Raw genomic sequence first — 18,326 nt, forward strand, 5'->3', positions numbered from 1 at the left:
AGGGACTGATGTACATAAAGCATGAAATATAAGGGCAATATTTACAAATCTCTTCAAACAAAATGATGATCAACAGAACGTGTATATAAAAATATAACCAAAATTTATGGACTTTCTATCAAAAATCACATTTATATTCCACCGAGGTGGTATATTAGTTGCTTTCACAAGTCAAAGAACAAATATATAACAAGAATCATTAAAAAAAAAAATCTGTTTACACATTTATATATGACTACAAATAGCATGGCACCTGTTGTATACTGTCAGAGGCAATCATAATCATGGAATAAGTTTAGGTTCTTATGTTCACATTCCAATCACAATCTTGGATTATGCTGTTTCAGAAACCTGACACAATATATATGTATGTATAAATGTTTGATTACTTAAAAACATCTGTCTAGTTTGTTTTAACCGAGATCAGATCCCAGAGGAATGTTGGCACCCACAATTGGGTGTTTATTGTACTGACAGACTGATTTGTTCTCTACTTATCCTTCTTCCCCCTCTTCCTCTTAATCATTTGATATCAAGAGGAACCTATACACGTATATAACATCCACATATTAAGAAAGATCTTTACAAATTTCCACTATCAAAATCAAAAGATGGCCAACTGTCAGCTATTTTTCTTGATCTGATTTGATCTGAGACCGAGGGGAATCTACAAATAAGATCCAAAAATATCCTTCGAATGCATCTCAAGAAATAGAAATAACTATTTTCAACTGTCAAAATCCAAGATGGCCATCTGTCAGCTATTTTGTTTCCCTGGTCAGACTCAAAATTTAATGGACATAACTACTGTCTAAGGGCATATCAGAAATAGTTTCCAATATACTTCTCAAGAAATACCAAAAAGAACCTTCATTGTCAATTTTTTTTTTTTTTTTTTATCAGTCCAAAAATCAAAAGGGCACAACTAGGAACCAAGAGGAATTCAGTTCTTCTCAAGAAATAGTGATAATAAGAATTGTTTGACTGATAACGGACCATGGACATGGTGTGATTCTGATGATGGTGGGATAAAAACTGAATGATAACATATATCACCACAAAGTAACCTCTTCTTTTTAATACAATATTATACTATATAAAAAAATAAAATTCTGATGAAACAGTCTAATAGGATTAGTACAGGGTATAATTTTATATATGAACCTGAAAAGAACCAGGTTGAAACTAGACTATAAGTATAGATTTTATGAATGTTAAGAAAGTGAATGTTTTTTTTCTGTATGGGATGGGTAATAAATTATCAAAGCAATAAGTTAATCTTGGGCCTACGTAGGAGCTGGATCCGTATCTTGACATCATATTTTAAAATCTTACAAAATATTTTAATGGAAAGGAGTTATGATCTTCACGACACTAACCTTTAACCTGTGTAAATAATGCTTGGAAAAAATCTCAACTACTTTTAAAGTACTGTGACAAAATATTTGCCATAAGAAATTTGTTTGGTCATTAGCTTACAACATCACGATACAAATAGTAACAGACTTGCCTAACTAATTCAGCCAATCTGCTGCCGTTATACCCAAACCAGGTCCTAAAGTAAATGTGTTTCTGAGGTTTATAGCTATTTTCTTGAATAATTAACATATGGAAAAGGTACTTCCAACCTAAAAAATATACATTCCTACTGAAAATAGAATGATGTAGGCCTACAGGTGAAAAAAGGCTGGAATTCCTCAGGTGGGGGTTCTCAGTCCACTGTCAATATCAGGGTGACTGTTTGATCTTACATTGCATGTCATTACACCTATCCAATAACATCATTTGTCGAGTAGTGATAACTTTTATCTGATATATAATTCATATCATTTGAACTTCAAATGTGTGGTTGAGGGGATGGAGTCACTAGTAATAAATAGTTATTTGTGCGAGTCGTTAATCCCATAAAAATGGCAATTGTTCATGGTGTAAGTTCAAGGTGATATAAACACACACCATACATGTACATATTACCTTTCTCTTTTCATATGGTGTCTTTGATGAGTACATGTTTTGAAATAATAGCACCTTGACCTTACACCATGCAGAACTTGGTATAAATATTAACATAATTCACAATCTTACTGGACACTACACTATAAATATGGATGTTTGGTTATATAACCTGTAATCATGCTAATGTAGGGTCTATTGGGAACCTGTAACGGCAGTAACTAAAGAAAGATTTTACAATTTTGTATCTGAGAAATAATGATGATAAACTTGAACCTGAAATAACAGATGGTGATGATGGTAGGGTACTGAAATATTGCTGGGAGATTTGAATCTAGACAACAGAATCTATGAAATAAATATATCAGAACATTAAATGATGTCGTTCATAGCGCCTATGAAATGAATACCTGGTATACATCAATTGTTTTATTATTGTTATAAATTGAGGATATTTTCCCTGGATTTAAAAGATAAATGAAACCATGAGTCCTGCTGAATTACACTGAACAAACTAACAAGCATATCTTGGAATGTAATATAAAATCATTACTTTCTCCAATATTCTCTCATATCTACATAAGGTAATAACAAATTTATGGTACATGACGTTTGAATCAATTATATGTAAAAATCTATTCTTTTAAGACTGGAAATTTTTTTAATCTTTTAATCAGTGATACCCTTTAGTTAAAATTCACAAACACATATACTGAACTTTTCAACCTAAATTTCAGTCTGAAAGAAGCTTCCACACATCTTTATAAAATATCTTTCTACTGTAAACATATTTGAAGTGCTATATTTAACAGTCGGTGATGGTTGATAGAACCTAGAAATGGACACGGTTGTAAACAACTATTAATCTGACAGCTTTCTGGAGAAATCAATTACAATAACAGATACATGGCACACATAACTAAATACAATTAACATCTGAAAAAAAGTAAATTATTCATATAAGCTACATAGTAGAATATCTGACAACATATAAATAAATGTAATACTCATAGTATACTGCAAAAAGTGCATAAAAATACTCCTGACATTGAGCAGACATCCCACAACATAACTGCAAAATAACAAGAATGTTTTGTGTTTCAATATTTGTTTCAGTGTCCTCTACCTGGTCAAGTTCACAAGTCAGGTCAGTTTTTTTAACCTATCGCAAGTTATACTGGCACATAGAACTAAATAAGTGTCATTACTTTGTCTACAATCCTCATAAACTCTATGCCACAATCCTCACACACTCAGATAGGCCACAATCCTCACAATCTCTAGGCCACAATCCTCACAATCTACGGTACAATCCTCATAAACTGAACAGTACAATCCTCATAAACTGTAGGCCACAATCCTCACACACTCTATGCCACAATCCTCACACACTCTATGCCACAATCCTCACAAACTCAGCTAGGCCACAATCCTCACAAACTGTAGGCCACAATCCTCACAAACTGTAAGCCATAATCCTCACAAACTGAAGGCTACAATCCTCACACACTCTATGCCACAATCCTCACACACTCTATGCCACAATCCTCACACACTCTATGCCACAATCCTCACAAACTCAGCTAGGCCACAATCCTCACAAACTGTAGGCCACAATCCTCACAAACTGTAGGCCACAATCCTCACAAACTCTAGGCCACAATCCTCACAAACTGAAGGCTACAATCCTCACAAACTCTAGGCCACAATCCTCACAAACTCTAGGCCACAATCCTCACAAACTCTAGGCCACAATCCTCACAAACTCTAGGCCACAATCCTCACAAACTGAAGGCTACAATCCTCAAAACTGTAGGCCACAATCCTCACAAACTGTAGGCAAAGAAATCCATATAATTAGTTCTAAGGATACTTTTACTTGACTAGTAACTACAAAATGAATGTCCATGCTCCTAAGTAAAGGACTTTGTGTTATGATATGTTATTTTGTAAACATATGACATCAAAGAATGGTACAGAATAAATTGTGTCCCAATCTTGACGAAAGACCACCAGTATGTGATCAGGGGTACAACTTGATGCTATGATACTATGGTGTAATTATAAACCAAATCTGATGCAAGGAAAAAGAGTGTCAAATACTTTTCAACTACAACAGTAGCTAATGATATGACCGCTGACTTGTAAGAAACTCAATCAAACCCTAACGAGTTCAGATAGGACATGTCTCTAGATCATACAAACAAATACATCCAAAATAAAATCAAGCACAAATAAATAAACTTATAACAGCATTAACAATGAAAGACAATGATTGAGCTATATATACTGGTGTGCAGATTAACTCTCTACCCTAACCACTACACTGTACATACTAATGTGCAAGCATACTAATGGCAACTACACTACATAATATTAGATATCTCCACCTCTTGGTTAATACAAAAAATACCTTCCACTTCATTTGTCTGTGATTTCATTTTCACATGATAATTAAATTAGATAAATGTACATTTGTATTTACATAATTCAAGAGAACCAGATATCACTAGTATGAATATTTAAGATCTATAAATACGCCCTATATGTATACACGTGATAGTCCGTGAAAATGTCCAGGTCATTTATATTGATAAATATGATAACTATGCCTCAGGAAGAAAATCATTGTAGGCCCTATGGTTCTCACAAAAATTTCAATTAAAAGGATAATTATTTTTCCAAAGCTTTGTCAACAAAGCCTATCACAAAACGCAGTTTAATGCTCTTTAAGCACAATTCACTTGTATGATCATGTACTGCAACTTAACCAACATTTGTAGAAGGAAGGCCTTTCTGTTAGGTGCATATCAAACTTATCTTTGATTAACCTTTCACATAAAATTAATTAGCTATGACGCATACATTTTGCATGCATATGTGAGAAATCAAGCTTGCTGTGACATTGACTGCATAGTATATAGTATATCTGGTTTTCCCACTGGAAGACAATTTATCATGGACTTAATTGGCACAAATACCCAACCAATAGTCAATATACAGTACATGTACAATATATATGCATATATTTAAAAAAATTGTCGTTTGCTCTTTTAGGGAGTTTGTGTGCATAAAAAACGGTGAGCCCAACACAGAGATTCATTCAATGGTCCGATATATTGGAGAGTTGTTGACATGTTTCAGCTATAGGGTAGCCATCATCAGAACATGACCATTGTTGGTCTGAGACAGCTACCCTATAGCAGAAACATGTCAACAGTGCTCTCCGATAGATTGGACCATTGAATGAATCTGTGTTGGCTCACCGTTTTTATGCACACATAAAACCGAGATTTTTGGTGAGACCTTGTATATACATGTACATATGTATCCATTGGCAGATTCATCTGAATTGCTACAACTCTCTACCTTCTGGGACATTAATAATTTTAGAGAGTTTATAACTACATATCATTCCACAAACCATGGTGGAGAATTTGTGCCAAGTTCCTGTGGACTCAGTACCTAATGTTAAACATTATTTAAGTGCCAAGTTCCTGTGGACTCAGTACCTAATGTTAAACATTATTTAAGCTAACTGGTTCATTTAAAGAAAAAGCTGATAAATGTACAGATGACAGATGCTACAATAGAATGGGACTTTTTATAGCAAGGGAGCTGACAACTAGTTCTAAAAATAAACAAATTCATTAATTGTGCAGAATCATCGAAATTACATACATAATTTTTGTACACTTATACAAACATTATTTAGTAATGTATACATTCAGTTCACTTTTCACATTCAGTGACATTCTACACAATGAAAACAATCCTGATACAGGTACCAGGTAGATAGTGGCAGTACACCTAGCACTTTTTCAGTCACACACACAAACATTCAACTGTGAGAGTGATGAACTCCGCAATACAAAACATTCAAGGGAGATCATTTGCTAATTTGATTTTGTGATCACATTGTAAACATTACATACAATACATATGCACCAATCATTATATGTTTTGTATGCACAATCACTAAGAATGTTTGGAATCTATCACACGTTAAGTGGCATTTAAATTTTAGATGGCAGTATGTAGAAAAACGCTTGTTAAAGCAGAATCTCTATAAAAATAATAAAATATATTATCTTTTTTTATATATACAATCAAATGTATATTCTTTAGCCTATGACACACTCAAATAGAAGTTCTACAAAAGACAAAGCCCATTAACATTTCGTAAATGTTGTGTAATGGTTAAGTCATATATAGAACCAGAATTTGAGAAAAGTTTATAAATTAGAATTAACATACAAAGTGTACAACTATATAGCCATACACCGATATTAACTAAAGGTGTTTGTTTTTTTCTCTTAGGTCCCATCTGTTTTCTGAATACATCTCCCACTACTGAATACCCATAATACGACCCATTTGAGGAAATATTTGACCCTGAATTGGTGCCATGTCAACATGCTCTCCATCCACCATCAGATTCCCAACTGACAAATCATCTGGTGTCAGTCGAAATGCTGACACCTTCACATATTCAACATAAGGAGAGTTGATGTGGTTACCTTCATCTATAGAAAGAAAAATATCAAGCAAAGTCTTCTTTGTGATACCTGCACGAATGAACAACAGGTGGATGCAACCATCATTTAGTCTGGCATCAGGGGCGAACAGGTTGTCGGGGCCCAGATAGGGCTGATATGTAGCAAGAACAGTGAGAAAATCTCCTTTCACTTTCACCCAGTGAGCAGGAACAGGTTTATCCAAGGGAGGCAGGAGGGAGCAAGACACATTGGGACTATAAGGGGAACTGCCTGAAGCTTGTGAGGGATCCTGATTGTCATCCGATTTTAAGTGATTAACAGGTCCATTGGCACCACCTATTTCTGTATCACAGCTCATGTCCGACGCACCCATCCAATTTGCCTCTTTATGATCATCAAGGTGACCACTGGAATGCCCATTGACATCAGAAAGATTATCTTCCTTCACTGTCTCGTCAAACACCATACCTAAATTGTCCTGAGCATATTTGTGTTTACTGCTGGTTATTGGCATCACAGGCACAGAAGCTGATCGTAGTCGCTCACTGTCCTCTGATATAGTGCGGTAGGTCCCTATTACCCCATTTTCACAAACAGACCCTGCCGCTTCACGACTGGCCGTTCGACGTATGTTGTTCTTGGCAATTGTCTGTTGTGTCTTTGGAGTGTAACGACCTTTTGGCAGAAAAGCCAACTCCCCTTTGTAGCTACGAGGTCCTATAAAACATAAATATAGCATTTAAATGCAACATATTCTCAATGTCCAGTAATGATACACATCTGATATTATACAAACAAGGACATACTCATTCAGATCCTCTACCAAGGGTTTCCAGGCACGGGCATGACTCATTCAGATCCCCTACCAAGGGTTCCCAGGCATGGGCATGACTCATTCAGATCCCCTACCAAGGGTTCCCAGGCACGGGCATGACTCATTCAGATCCCCTACCAAGGGTTCTCCTTCACAGGCATGATATCTCGCTGAGATTATTTAACAGGATGTTTATGATAGTCAATATGAAAGAGGGAACAGAAATGGTGATTAAAGTGGAATCTTCACATTGAAGTCATATTGCACAGTCCTCTCAATTGGTGTGTGCATAAAGTTTAATGAAGCTATTTCTAACAGTTTTGGAGGTATGTTCTGGAACCGCTTGAATCATTGAATTTGATTATCTATTATAATGGTAACTAAAGAAATAGCAAAACAGAGAACTCCTCTATTCCAGCAAAAGGCACTATACTAGACCACTCAATTTATGTGTGTAGCCTAATAGGAAGTTTCAGGGAATTATTTGAAAGTGTCTTCGAGATATACACTGGAATGCTTAAATCAGTGATTTTTACTCTTTGTTTCTAGGGTAACCAAAGAAATATCCATACTGCAAACTCCTCAATAGCTATTGCTACAACTACATTGATTGACGAGTGTAGACAACGTTTTTCAGAGTATTCTTCAGAAATATTAAAATTATTGATTTTAACTATGTTTCCATGATAACCATAAAAATATTGAAATTGAAAACTCTCCATAGCAAAAGGCACTACAGGTACTAGACCACTTTTTTTAATTAGTTGATGTATATTGAAAGTTTTGTGAAGTTATCTTTAACAGTTTGAGATACAAGCTCCGAGAAATGCCCCAGACAGACTTAACCTTTTTGCACTTATCCTCTGCCAATCTTAGTTACCGTATTTGACCTAATAAGGGCGCAGGGCGCGGGTAATTGACAGTGGGGGAGCCCTTATTAAGATTAGTTATTCTGAAGTTTTATGAAACAGACTATACCTTATAGCAGAATGCCCAAGGCTGTGGAAACGGTAAAATATTTAGTCATAAAAATATTCCAGACGAAGATATCTTTTCATTATCATATATTAAGCTTAAACATCACTTGAATATTCATGTAAACTTGTAAACCATGCCAGCTGATCTTAGACCAGATAACGTATGTTCGACCATTTATGTTCACATCAAACTCTTTTGTGTTCTATTTATAGACACAGGTGATTTCCCAGATCATAACTGACATCATTTTCTTTGACCTAATAATTGATTTACAATGTCTTTTACTAGCTTTCTGTTCTGAACAAAAGTTATTTATCAACAAGAATGAAGTCTTTTACTTATCTTCAAATAAAGATGGTAAGTTATTATTTGTATGTGTGTTAAGTTTCGGGTGCTCTTTGCACTGACATGACATCTGTAGGAATAGACAAAATGTGGCGAAAACTTGTGTTCCAGTTACTTAATTACCTGAAGAAAATTGAACACATAAAGTAGCAAAACTTTTCACATGAATTATTACTTTTGAACACAATTTGACACTCAGTCAAAGATTTATTTCCTTGAAAAAAGGTAGGGGCGCCCTTATTAGGTCAAATACGGTATATGCAGCGGATAAAAAGAGCTTTCTCAACCAAAGATGAACTAAACAAGGTGATAGACAATTGAAACAACAGAAAGGTAAATATATGTTATTATTTCATACTCATTAAAAGAGACACTATTGTAAGAATTCATGTCCCACCTTCTGATCTACACAAAATAGACAACCAACAAAGATCAGAAATAAAATGAATAATACTGAGAAACTTAGGCATACTTACTGAGAATTCTGATCAATGCATAGATAGTGAAGCGAGCTGCTCCAAATGCCCGAAGCTTTTCACTCTCGTAGTCGATGTCAGCGATCATACCCCAAGCGACAGACAGGAAGGAGAAGACTTGCATCGTTGGTAGTTGAATCACCACTAGGTCCATAGGAATCACACGATGTTTCAGCAGTATGAATGTTGAGTGAAGAACCATCTCATCCCCTACTGGCTCCCTGAACACAAAACTCTAGTGTTAACTATACTTGATGTCTAATACACAGGTTAACCTATACTGTTGCCTCATTTCTGTGATATTCAAAATGAGTTAGTGTATTTAACAATTCTGGTCACAAGCTATTATCTTGAAATGGAGTTAAGTTAATTCATAAACAAACTTTATAACCCTTTATCCCAAAGTGTAACAGTCTAAATTTCATGACCCCAGGTCTTTTGGCTACATAGAAATTGTTGAAAGATTTTGATTCATTTGCTTGTGTAACCTTGAAAATGTAAGTTGTTTAAAAAAGAATTTTGAAGTAATATGACAGACAACAGATGCTGTTAGACAGCACAGATTCACTTGAGTAATGCATGCTATGACAGATATCACTTAAGATAGCTTTACTTTGATAATATCACATTCCAATCTCTGTACATCTTTACTGCATGGCTCATTAAAATATTTACTGCTAAGTAGACTGTCAGCAAAATGGGCAAATACCTGTTCAAATAAACACTTAACATGCTTAAAACTTTGTTATATGATGCTTATTGATTAGACTACCCCTCCGTGGACATCCTTAATGCTTCTATCTGGTTTAGCACAAGTTATTATCATAGGCCAATATGAATTGTGTCATAACTGTTGTAATTAGTGTAGAACTCAGTGGGTCTTACACCATTTGATAGGTAATTAATTCACGGGCCCTCTGATTACAACATACAATCAACATCATCATATACAATGTAAAAGAGTGTGCCCTATTTTCAATAATACATAGTTCTGTGTCCATAAACCCAACCAACAGTTATTTCCATAACAGGCCTTTATCTTACCCAGCTAAGTAATTGATGGTCCAACAGAGAGCATTTCCTGAGCCACCCGGTAAACACCCAACTGGAAACTGGATAGCCCTTTCCCAGTCTGGTCGCTTCATCAGGCCATTGATAGTCTGTAAATAGGCATACAGATTAAATAAAATATTATCATTTTACTCAATTATAAATGTGCCTCTGTTCACCATTTTTGTGTATTGGCATTAAATGGGATAAGCCAGGCATACATGTTTGCTCCTTTTTCTTTCTCTCTTTTCTTTCAATAAGTGTATAGGTGTATGGATCATTAAGGAGTAAATACAATATGTAATGTTGTTTGTTAATAATGGTGTGTAGTATAAGTATAACTGTTATTGTGAATGATGTTTTAATTTTTTTAACAATGATGATAAAGATGAAATATGACAAGAATGCTGATGGTGAACTTCTGCATGCATGATTTCAAAATGTTAAAAAACTTTAAAAATAAACAATTCTAAAAATACCAACGTATACAATGTTTACCTTGATTTACACTTTGTTCAAACTAGCACTAATTTTCTGAGGCATAATTTCGTATAATTCAAACAGGTTCATCAATATTAATCTTATTTTGTTTAAACTGACCAAAGATTTACCGAACTACATTTACCGTATTTATCTGCAAATAAGCCTCCTTTATCATTTTTGTAGAATCGTAAATTTTGAAAGGGTAAGTTTAAAGTGATTCAAAAATAAGCCCTTCCCAAAACTTAAATACTTAACTTTGACTCTATAGTAAAGGGACTTATCTGAGATTAAATACATGTACATATCAGATGAAGGGTTTTTATTACCAGGTATTTAGTGATTAAACACATTGTTTTAAAAGTAAATAATTTACATACCAGGTAATCATGATCTTGTTCCATTTTTACCTGAGTTTTATTTCATTTAAAAACAAGAGGCCTAATGGGTCTGTATCATTCACCTGGCTCTACAGCAACTTTGAATTTGATTGAGGTCATTTCTGCAGATACTATGCTGATTATCACTTTATTCAAGTATCAGAGTAGATCATGTCAATAAATTTTCTAAACCTTCATTCCAGCATACTTTTGGCCTAATATCAGGTCTTTGAGTCTCTTGGCTAATGAGAAATCATTGTTTAAATATTTTAGCCTATTTGAGCCATAGTGACCTTGAATGAAGGCCGAGGTCATTCATTTGAACAAGTTTTGAATCTCTTTACCCAAGAACGCTATAGGTCTAATATTTTATCCTACTTGAACCATGTGAACTTGAATGTAGGTCAAGGTCATTCATTTGAACAAACATGGTATTCCTTCACCCTAGTATGCTACAGGCACCATATCAAGTCCCTGGGCCTCTTGTTATTGAGAAGAAATCCTTTAAATATTTTAGCCTATTTGACTCCTGTGACCTTGAATGAAAGTCAAGGTCATTCAATTGTACAGGCCAAATATCAAGGTCCTGGGCCTTGTGGTTATTCAGAAGAAGTTGTTACAAGAGAAAAGTTGATGCTGGATGGAAGACCGATGCAGCACCACGGCATAAGCTCACTTGCCCTCTGGGCGGATGAGCTAAAAAAACATATAAACTGAAACAACTTAAAAGGTTCTTATAAATCTGTTCTCACCTCATATATCAGTCCGTCCCCAGATACAATAATAACAGCATACCACACAGACAGATCCAAATTGAGCATGATTTCTGTAGCATGACCAGCATGTTCTACCAAAATACAAAAACAAATTCACATAACATATTAGCTCAAGCATTTATCGAGTGAAAATATAGGTTATTATTTTTAATTCCACTACAGCTATTTCAAACTCATCCATATAAGTTAGACATTTGTACACAAAATCTTAGATAACATCCACTTTTAAACATATATATATGTATGCAATTTAGACAATAAAGTTATCATCGTCATAAGGTAACATTTTATCAAAACTTCATACATATTTGACATGGTCCTTTAAATGTGAGGTGGTCATTTGATTTGTGACTACAATGGTTATTATGTGTCACAAAAATTTCAAAAAGTTAAAATTGAGAAAGACTCTTCTAGTTCTTTCCGAGATCATTCCCAGTATGGCGGTAGAAAAAATTACTACATTCAATTGATGTGACCAATCCAGTGCCAAATTAAACATACAGAAATAAGGATCAATTGGAATTTTTTTTAATCTGAAGAAGTTTATTTTCAAGTTCCTTTTGAGAAATGGTAACAAAATTTAAGTGTTGAATTTCATGATGGCATGCTGAATTTCAATGGCACCTGGCAGATAAAATTTAACATGAACAGCTTATAAATGGAAATTGATTCTCTATACTTTCAGGGGGAAATCAGTAATTAAGTAGCAGCAACATCTTAAAAGTCAAAAATGAAGATCTTCTATCATTACTAATTTTAGATACATCTATGTAACAAAATCCTTTGTATGATACCTATGATCTCATTTATACCTATGTGTCTATGTACTCTTTACAAAAATAATAACGGTAGTTATACCTGTAATCTTAACTTCATAATCTGCATTTGCCTCGTTCAGCATTGGGACCACTTCCTTTTCAAAGATCTGCTGGGCTTTACCAGGACCACTGTGTGGGTTGATGAGGATCAGTAGGCGCTTTGACTCTGGTAATGTACATGTCTCAACCTCTGATAAATAAAATAAATAATAAGTATGATTTAATGACTATAAATTTAAAGCAAGGTGTTGATATCTCAACTATAACTGATGTACGTGGTACATGCATCCACATCGGTTTCAAATTCAAAAAAGAATATATAGGGCCTTTATCAGTTATATCTCCAGGACTTCCATAACCATGGGCAAGTATTATGGAATGACATATACTGGCCCATTATAAACAGCTGCAACATATATCATCAACAGTATTACCACCTGCTTTGACTAAATGTCGGCAGGATCTCAACCGATCTCCTCTGTTTTGGCCCTGCCAGTACACTGTTTATGTAATGTTGATGCGCAGTGAATTCTTGTTGACATGACATACATACAACTTTTGTGACTGGGGAATCATTAAATTGCTCATACTTCATATCCAATACCATGGGCCATGGCAGAAGACAAGACAGCATCTACACTTGGGGGTTAATGATATGAAACAACATGAAAACAATTAAATGTGCAGTGTATTTTAGACAAAGTCAAATTACGGTAGATCAGTAGAGGACTTTCAGAGAATACATAATATAATTCTCAGAAAAAAAAAGACTATCCATCACTTGTCGACACATCAAGTCAGCATGCAATTTCAACGAGAGAACAGTGGGCAATCTTACTAAGAGCAATTAAAGGGCATGAGATATGATAATATTTATCAGCATCAGCCGCATGTAAACATACCAACTTGCTGTGACTGATACCGCTCAAGATAGCATTGATATGATCGCATTCCAACCTCTGTTCATCTTTGCTGCATATGGTTTATTATATTAGAATATTTACTGCTAGAGTAGACTGTCAGCAAAATGGGCAAATACCTTCAAATTAGTTTAAAGCTCAAACTCAGTGGTGTCCATCTGATAGGTAATTAACATTTTTCCGGCCCTGCAATCATTTAAACTTAGCAATCAGTTGTATATGAAGTTCTGTATCAATCACAGCTGTCATTATATAGGGAATTGGTATTACTATTAACTGTCCATGTTTTTGTAGCAGGAGAGGAACAAGAGGCCCACGGGCCTTAACAGTCATCTGACTCTAAAGATCCTTGTACTATGGTAGTATTACATACTCAGCAGCAAGTATAGTGGCACTGTAGACCATGGTGGCCATCTTGGATTTAGGACCGACCCGAAAAATCACAAAACATGATCAGGACCATCTCAGGATCGTTTCTGGTAAGTTAGAGCTGAATCCTACAGGTAGAACTTGAGAAGAAGTTTGAAATAGTATAGTTGTTCAGGAAAACCATGATTGTGCAATCATATTACAAATTGGCCGCTGTGGCTGCCATGACAGTTTTTACCAGGCTGAAAAATAATAACATTTGTTTGCTCCCCTTCTTTACCATCTTTAACATTCTCAATGATTTCCAGCTCAATGCCAACTGTGGAACTGTAGGAAATGTTTAAAATTTCTTTTTCAAGATGGCTGTCATGATGGCCATCTTGGATTTCTGACTGAACCAAAAATAACAACACTGAATGGTAAGGATCACTTTTGGCAAGTTAAAGCTCAGTCCCACCATTTGAATTTGAAAAGAAGTTTGAGATGTGAAAAGTTAAAGAACGGCACTTGGCGCATGGCACACGGCGCACACCAGACAGCGTACACTGGATAATGCACAGTGCACAGCAACGGAGGAACCACTATAAAAAGCCACCATGGGACTGAAACTTCAGCTCGGCATTTGATAGACGTTATAATACTCAAATAAATAAATCATCTTAAAGTTTATATGACTGATATTATAATATAAAACATATATTTAGATTGGTTTTTTCCTGCTTAGGTGTGATAAAAGCCTCATCTCCCATGGCCATTTAGCATTATTTTTCCCAAAATGAACTTAAAAATTCTAATTGTGACCTGACAGGAACCGAACCAGGGTCCCTTGCGTGAATCTACTACTCTACCTCCAGAGTCAAAGAAGCATGCCCTGTCAGCTGACTGACAGAGGCTATATATATTTACATTATGTACAAGCCACATGTGCAATGACCCCTTCCCTTTATAGTTCTTACACCTGTTCGATCAGTGTTACCATAAAGATAAAACAAAAAGAATGCTTAAATTATAATTACTCCTGTAATATAATTAAAAGAGGCCATATGCATTGGTAAGTCAATTTATTATCTAATGACTGCAACACAGTGCCTATCATAAATTCCTTGCCTTTAACAATTGTTGGAGTAATATTAATTGTGTACAGTATCTTAACCTGAATTATATAATGGGATTGGCTAGCGCTGTATTTGAAAAAAAAGTTGAATCCCTTCAAGCATTTTAAGCCTCCAAAGTAACACCTTATTCATATTATAATGTGCAATATATTTAATAACACTGCTAGGTCAAAAGTCTTTCCACACAACCTAATTCTGCTATATGACAAAGAATTTTCCTGAATTTGTCGATAGACTGATTTTAACAAAAGTTTGTATACTGAAAGATGTTGGTTTCAAGTTCATTTTCATAATAATTCCATTTACTTCCATTGTCGGTTACATGAAAATTGAAAAATTATCACTGCATGAATTTTTGCAACATCATTTTGATATTTTGGTAATAGTATAAATGATGACTACTATTGCCAAGGGTAATTTAATTTTGCAGTGCTCGAAAGTAAAGGTGGTCCGATGGTCCGAGGCTATAGAAAACCTGGTCGGTCTATGTAAAATTTCAAAGTGTTGGCCCCATTGGCTATGAAAAGTTTGAGCCCTGACATACATTACAATTCATGAAAACAACATTCCATTATTTTCTGACAAATGATCATATGAAATCAGAGCTTACAATAGAGTTTATTTTACCCATAACAGTGTGTTATTACTGGGTGATGCAAGCATTTGCGTGACAGTTATGCTACTTTCAACAATGTTTTAAAAAACTGGTCTATCGAAAAATGACTTGGGCTATGGGATTTGAATTTTCTGTAGACATATTGTCTAAGGAATTTTCATATATAATTTCATACACTGATTTTGTTGCTGATATTATGCAACGTTATTTCACATGAGGAATTTCTGTAACTTTCTCTATCAACACACCAAACATCAACAAAATACAACCATAAATGAAGTCAGGGTGAGTGATTGAAAAAAAGTTGAAAATATAAAGATATTTAAGTAAAATTAAATTTTGCGGAAAGACTTTTGACCCGAAAGTGTAGTACGTTATACATGGTATATCCGCTTTGGTATATTACAGTAATGCCACTCTGCTAACCGAATCGATCATGTTCATAGGACACCTGTAAGTACACGACCTCATCATTGACGTGTCTCTACTGTACTGTTGGTAAACACACTACCTGCCATCGCTACATCTTGGCCCCTTGCCAAACGAGTCACAACATTTCTCCACACTGCACATGTTCTGATATTGTCGTCAAATGAAGGTGATGCATTACATCCAAATGTAAAATCCATACGAATTCGAGTTAACTTAGAACTCATTGTCCGTTTCCGAAATGGGTATGCGTATATTGTTAAATATGCTGTGGAGTCGTCTGCCGTTTTTGATCTTCTGCACCGGCAACCGACAATATCACCCATATTTATATGTCTGACACATTGGTCTTTCTCGTCACTTTCGTCAATGTTTTGATAAGATACTCCCTTCCGCGAAAGTGAAACCTTAAAAGACGGTCTTGTCCTCGGGTATAACGAAAATCTTCCGAACAGAAGCTGCTCCGATTTCTTGCTCGCCATTTTGTATGGTGCGTATGTCATGTGACTAATCATGTGACATTCTTATTGAGAGAAATATTTCGTTAAAGATGCATATACACACTAGACATATACATCATGCGCATATATCAGCAGTGAGAAAGATATAATAGTATATATAATATAATTAAATAAGTGTCGCAGAATAAACCACTAGCTCTACATACATCATAGGTAGCTTGCCTAACTGTTGCACATCAAATGTGGTTGGACTGTTATACATAGATCTAGCATTTACTGAATTTGAAACACAGGCTGGGGGTAGGGGGTGGGGGGGGGTGCCAGACGTTTCGCCCCAATGTCACAATGTCCCATGCCTCAATGTCCCAAATTTCTGTCACAATGTCCCAAGGAGGGTGTCACAATGTCCCAAATTATTTGGGACATTGTGCCTGTCATTTTCACAATGTCCCAAAATACCTTGCCACAATGTCCCAAATGTTACTACAATGTACCAAAATATTTCTCATGTTTAAATAGATGGAAAATTGTGAGAGTGAAATATTATCATATGCACTGGCTGCTTACCACTTATTACAGGATATGTACACGTTTTATGCCATTTATTCACCGTACAGTGTGGTGAAAATGTGGATTAAAGTGTACCCTTAACGAAAGATTATATGTAAATATGTTATTGGTATTGATTAATAAACAAGAATGCAGAAAACCGCATCAAAATCGGCCGACCCATTACCGAGTAATTGGGATTTTTCTCAAAAACACACCTGAGGCCCAAAGCCGAATGACCTCTGACCTGTGACGTCACAGGTTAAACACGATCGGAGCCGCCATATAGGAAATATATAGAAACAAACGTGAACACGTGCCTGTAGTTAATGCGAATAAGACAACAAAAAGGAAAGTGCTGAATAAACTCTCTGAGTTATATTTGTGAATTAGTTAATAACAAGTGCTACCGAAACCAGGGGCATATAATTTTCTTTTGAAACGGTGCCATATATAACATGTAGATCTAGCATCTCACTAATTTTCTCACATAACGAGCCATATACAACATGTAACATCTCACTAATTTTCTATTATAACGGGCCAAATACAGCGTGTATCATCTTATTTATTTTCTATTTTAACAGGTCGTATATATAACATGTTTATTTATTTTTTTGTTTTGCTTAGCGGTATACTAACCCATTCAAACTTGAGAATTTTGGGACATTGTGGCAAGGTATTTTGGGACATTATGGTAATGACAGGCACAATGTCCCCAAATAATTTGGGACATTGTGACACCCGCAATGGGACATTGTGGCAGAAATTTGGGACATTAGAAAAAAATTTGGAACATTGTGGCATGGGACATTGTGACATTGGGGCGAAACGTCTGTAATTCGGTGGGGGTATACATCCGTTTTTTTTTACCTTAACGTTTACTTTTCTTTATTCGCTGTTCTCCAATTTCAATTTATTGTCCTGTTTTTTTTTTTGTTTTTTTTTTTATTTAGACTAAGGTCAGATATCATGTTTCAGCCTACTACGGTATTACAATATTCCAGGTACCCCGGATTATTGGTCGGAATTGTCTTGTTTTTTTCACTGGATTCTTCTACTTCTAAATGATCGGAGGAGAATTTGCTTTGTTTGTGATGTTTCTAATATGTGAGTCCCATTTCAGGTTTGATTGCATTGTGATACCCAGGTATTTAGCTTGGTCTACATGTTCTAATGAATGCCTAAGAAGGATGTAATTGTGCCTGATTGGTGTTTCCCCTTGTGTACAGATAAGAAGTTGCACTTGCTTGGGTGGAAGGCCATTTTCCATGTTTTTTCCCCATAGCGAAAGCTTG

At 35.3% G+C, this 18,326-nt stretch overlaps 1 protein-coding gene across 1 annotated transcript; it reads right to left on the minus strand.

The window, feature by feature from the left end:
* Window positions 1-3,267: 3,267 nt before the first annotated feature.
* On the minus strand, window positions 3,268-16,493 carry LOC117325037 (sphingosine kinase 1-like). The gene is made up of 6 exons (XM_033880944.1): window positions 16,101-16,493; window positions 12,610-12,759; window positions 11,728-11,822; window positions 10,110-10,225; window positions 9,066-9,286; window positions 3,268-7,169 (listed from the first exon to the last, which is right to left on the minus strand). Exons 1-6 carry the CDS (start codon window positions 16,342-16,344, stop codon window positions 6,304-6,306), a joined length of 1,692 nt encoding a protein of 563 aa, XP_033736835.1. The 5' UTR covers window positions 16,345-16,493; the 3' UTR covers window positions 3,268-6,303.
* Window positions 16,494-18,326: the final 1,833 nt, after the last annotated feature.

Source organism: Pecten maximus, chromosome 1 (assembly GCF_902652985.1).
Source record: "Pecten maximus chromosome 1, xPecMax1.1, whole genome shotgun sequence".
Classification (NCBI taxonomy): Eukaryota; Metazoa; Mollusca; class Bivalvia; order Pectinida; family Pectinidae; genus Pecten; species Pecten maximus.

Coding starts and splice junctions, on each gene's coding strand:
- LOC117325037 (XM_033880944.1), bottom strand. CDS start 16,344: ATGGGTGATATTGTCGGTTGCCGGTGCAGAAGATCAAAAACGGCAGAC. Junction 12,760..16,100: donor CCAAGATGTAGCGATGGCAG/GTAGTGTGTTTA, acceptor TTTATTTATCAG/AGGTTGAGACATGTACATTA. Junction 11,823..12,609: donor TTATGAAGTTAAGATTACAG/GTATAACTACCG, acceptor GTATTTTGGTAG/AACATGCTGGTCATGCTACA.